Source organism: Macadamia integrifolia, chromosome 14 (genome assembly GCF_013358625.1).
Source record: "Macadamia integrifolia cultivar HAES 741 chromosome 14, SCU_Mint_v3, whole genome shotgun sequence".
Lineage (NCBI taxonomy): Eukaryota > Viridiplantae > Streptophyta > Magnoliopsida > Proteales > Proteaceae > Macadamia > Macadamia integrifolia.
Genome location: NC_056570.1, coordinates 11,098,748 through 11,103,004, shown reverse-complemented (window position 1 = coordinate 11,103,004; position 4,257 = coordinate 11,098,748). Strand labels below are relative to the sequence as shown.

At 36.9% G+C, this 4,257-nt stretch overlaps 1 protein-coding gene across 1 annotated transcript in view; it reads left to right on the top strand.

Moving 5' to 3' along the window:
* Window positions 1-769: 769 nt before the first annotated feature.
* LOC122061293 (probable thiol methyltransferase 2) overlaps window positions 770-4,257 on the top strand; it is a 4,424-nt gene continuing 936 nt past the window's right edge. Inside the window, exons 1-4 of the mRNA XM_042624518.1 lie at window positions 770-951; window positions 1,446-1,582; window positions 2,713-2,799; window positions 3,999-4,045. Of these exons, the coding sequence (XP_042480452.1) occupies window positions 831-951; window positions 1,446-1,582; window positions 2,713-2,799; window positions 3,999-4,045 (392 nt within the window). The 5' untranslated portion in view covers window positions 770-830. The remainder of the gene's footprint in view (window positions 952-1,445; window positions 1,583-2,712; window positions 2,800-3,998; window positions 4,046-4,257) is intronic.

Genomic DNA, 4,257 nt, shown 5'->3' with positions numbered 1-4,257 from the left:
TATAAATAAAAAATTATATATTTAAAAAAATATAAATATTAGATATAATAAAAAATATATATATATATATATATATATGATTCTAGATCTTGAAATCTAAATTGTGGTTCATGGACTCCATGCAATCTAGAGATACACCCTAGACTGTAATTTAGAAAAACATTATCAAAATATTTAATAAATTAAAGATAAAAAATGCATAATAAATGGTAACCAATAATGGTAGGGATCATAAAGTTTATTATAGAATGTAAGAAGTCCCTTCCCCATAACTCTATCTTGCTGTTCGAATCCATTTGTTGATGGGGGGCTGTCCCCCATGGGTGTTGTGGACCCTGTCCTATCTTTAGACATTTCTAATAGGGGGATTCTAGGGCTGCCACTTTTTCTATAAATTCTCTCTTCTTTCTTCTTTTCAATACATATTACTTATCCAAAATACATATATAATATATATATATATATACACACACACACACGCACACGCACACGCACACATGATGTTAGTGATGATTTTTTCCCCATTTGGTTTGAAGAGATTTTCTACATTTTCTTAATTTTTTTTAATTTAATATCGTGCGAATTAAAATAATATGATGCATATAGCTTCCATCAAGTAGGCCCCATCGTTCCAATAAAATGGTCCAATAAAAAATGGATAAATGAGTGCCACATTTTTTTGTGACACATGAGAACGAGTGGACCTGCATTAATCTTATCTCTTGGATTCTCTCCTCCTTGTTTCTGTTTCTGGGAGTGTTATAGCCTATAAATTTGCATACGCTAGAGCTGGAGCCATTACATTTTCTCCGCAGCACAGATAGCTAAGAATGGGGATTGATTCAGTGGCAGAGAAAGGTTCTGAAGACCCTTTTATGGTTAAGGAAGGTTACGATGACCCAGATTTTCAAAAGCTTCGAGAGCTACTAGCGCACAGCGATGATCAAAATGGTAATAACTAGTGATGCTCCTCCAGGCATATTCTCAACACTACATCCTCCAACCATGTTTCGGCATGCCAAGACAGAGTGAAAATCATCTGCAGCGGTTGCAATGGTGCCGTGAACATTGAGTGGTTGGGAGTACTTTGGGATGCATGCCCAGATATTCTCGCAGTATGCTCACCGCACCTCACTGCTCGTTGCAAAGGATGTGAACTCAGTCAAGACATGGTTTGGCTCCGGCCCTGGCCAGCTAAGTGCAGTTTCACCTGTGTCTGAACTGGGCTTCGCAAAGGAAGCCAGGCCCTGTTCAGTCCAGCCCAATATGTGATTCTCCTTAGAGTGGTTCATTTATGTATCTCAATCAAGATGGCTTCATTTAATATTGATTGGTTATTTGGTTATCTTGATTGTTGAATTTCGAGAGCCTTTTAATACCTTAATTTCTGTGGTTGGATTCAAGTTTTTCTCTCTCTGAAATCTATAGCTTCTGATTGATTCAAGCTGCAGGTGGTTGGGACAAATGTTGGGAGCAAGGAGTAACCCCATGGGATTTAGGACAGCCAACACCTATGATTCTGCATCTTCTTCAAAAAGATATGCTACCTACAGGAAGGATTTTAGTCCCTGGATGTGGCAGTGTGAGTCTATGATACCTTTCTGCTTCTGGCTTTTGTTTATGGCATATGAATTTCTCCACCTACCTTTTTAAGATATATCCTTAATGGGCCCTTTTGTTTAGGGGGGTTTTGATGGGTGGGATTTAGGGGTGGGAGAGTTGTACTTATTTTTTCAAAAGCACGGTGAAGTCATGTGTTTGGATATAATAGGGTAAGAAATACTCTAAACGACATTGGGAGATGAGCTTTCATATTTGCTTTTGTGGCTTTCACCCCATCCCCTTCCAAAGTCCTACCAAATTGGAGGGACTTTGTGGAGTGGGAAGTCATTGCAATTAGTGACTTTTTTTCTTCATTCCTCTGTTCTCTCTCTCACACCTAAGTGCTAATCAAACAAGGTCGAGGTGGAAAAGTCCAATTTTCCTCCAACTTTACTTTCCATGCCTTTAGCTCCACCAACATGTGGGACTCAGTAATCAGACATTCCCACCCGGAACTCCCCTCTAAACAAATGGGACCTTATGAATTTTGTTAATAGCCATGTGTCATAGGATCTATATGTGAGTGAGCGTGACACTATAGGCATTTAAATGTCTTAGCTTGTTGACATATGTTTGCTAGATTAGTGTAGAAAACAAGAATCGAAAACGATGTAGAAAAAAGAATCGAAAGTGTAAATAAACAATCATACAATGTAAACTTTTACATGATTCGACAAGATTGCCAACATTCACGATGAGATGAGATACGCTTTATTATCAATGGAGAATAGGGTTACATCCTCTTGTTCTCACACCTCTCTCAAATTGGTTACATAGAAATAACTCTTGTTATAAATTTATAGTGAAATTCCATGCAAGAAGTTGATGAAATATCCATATGGCCCTTAAAAAAATTTCTCGGAGGTTACTGTTCCTACAACCCCCCTGCCATGGACCCACTAGTTCATCTAGGACCTAGTACCAAAAACAAATGAACAAAGTGGGCCAAGTCCTCCAGGTTTCAAGTCAATGGCCCTTCAAAAAGAACCCGCAAATGAAAGCAACCGAATACAAGGCATTCTACCCCCACCCCCACCCTCCCCAAAAAAAAAAAAAAAGATTCTTAAGAGTTAGATTATGTTAAATTTTAACATGTTTCATATGTGGCAGGGATATGATGTGGTTGCAATTGCTGGCCCTCAACGCCATGTTGTAGGTCTGGATATATCAGACCTTGCCCTTGAGAGAGCAAAACAGGTAAAACCAGAATGTGAGACCATTTCAGGTTGATAAAGCAAAATAGTCATCAATACTTCTTCGGAAGAAAAGAAAGGGATAGAAGTGAAGATTTATAAATGATAATTGCTGTTGAGAATTGTTTTCAAAATTTGTCCAAGGTCCTTTGTTATTGCCTGACAAGTACATATTTGCATGCTCTTTTTTTTTTTTTTTTAGCCTCCCCTCACACATAGTTGTTTCTACATTTGTATGTTTTTATGAGGAAGGGTTATTAAAAATCTTATTGGAATCGACTAGTTCGACTCAAAATCTATCAATAAGAGCCATTTCTTTGCTTTGTGAGTACAACCGATTCAGGCCAAATCTGGCCGAGTTCGGGAAATTCTAGGATGATCCCGGAAAATAGGAAGATTCAAATTCGAATTGAATCGAAATCGAAATCGAAGAAAACCAATTTTATATCCAATTTTAAATTTTTAAACCTTGCTATGAGGAACATTAATTTTTCAAATCGATTCATTAGTGTAACTGATGATATGGCATGCATTGCCACATCAGCATAATTGGGGATTGCAGTTAGTGGGGAATTTGAATATGAATCCACCACATAACCATCTTGAGGGGTTATGGTTACGGACGCAAACTGACATTCATAGGAAAATCAAGCAAACGGTGGTAATACATCTCAGCAAGACAGAAACATTGGTCACACACTTTTTAAGATTAAGTTGGTCTCGCAATAGGGGGTAGATATGTCATTCATAGAAGGGAGGAGAGAGATAAACACAGAGAGGCGCTAGCATACGCTATGTAGCTGGATAGGAAACTTAAATCACTTTTGTTTTTCAGCTAACCAAAATTTGTTCTCTTTCCTTTTCTCATTATAATTTGTGGGTGAATTTTTTTTTCTTGAATTATGTGAAGTAATCATAATAATAAATAGGGAAAATGTTTCCTAAAAGGTAGTGTGGCCCTTACACCACCACAAAGACTAATGGAGTTACATGCAGAAGCATCAACAAAAGTAGGATTTTCATTTTTCATTGAGTGGGGTGGTCATTTTACCCCTCCTTGTTTCAGGTTGTAGAGGTCATGCTGCCTTCTAGACTTCTTTTTTCTATTAAATATTTTTTCTCACACATCGTAAAATGCTTTCAAGACTTCGAGCACCTTTGATATGTAATAAAACCTAATGTATTCATTTTTTTTTCCCCCAGATTACTGATCATGTTGGTGGACCTCCATTTAAAGTTTCGGTAGCTGAGTAAGTCTTTATATACAACACATGTATTGTTAATGATGATAATTAAATAATATTGATGAAGATTTCTTAGTAGGCATGTTAAATAAACCTAATCTGAAATATTTTTCATTTGGCATTTTTTTTTGAAACTTATATTTCATGGACATATAGTGCATGTCATCCTTTACTCATAGGGATTTTCTTTTGACATCTTGTTAACTCCCTTTTTTTTT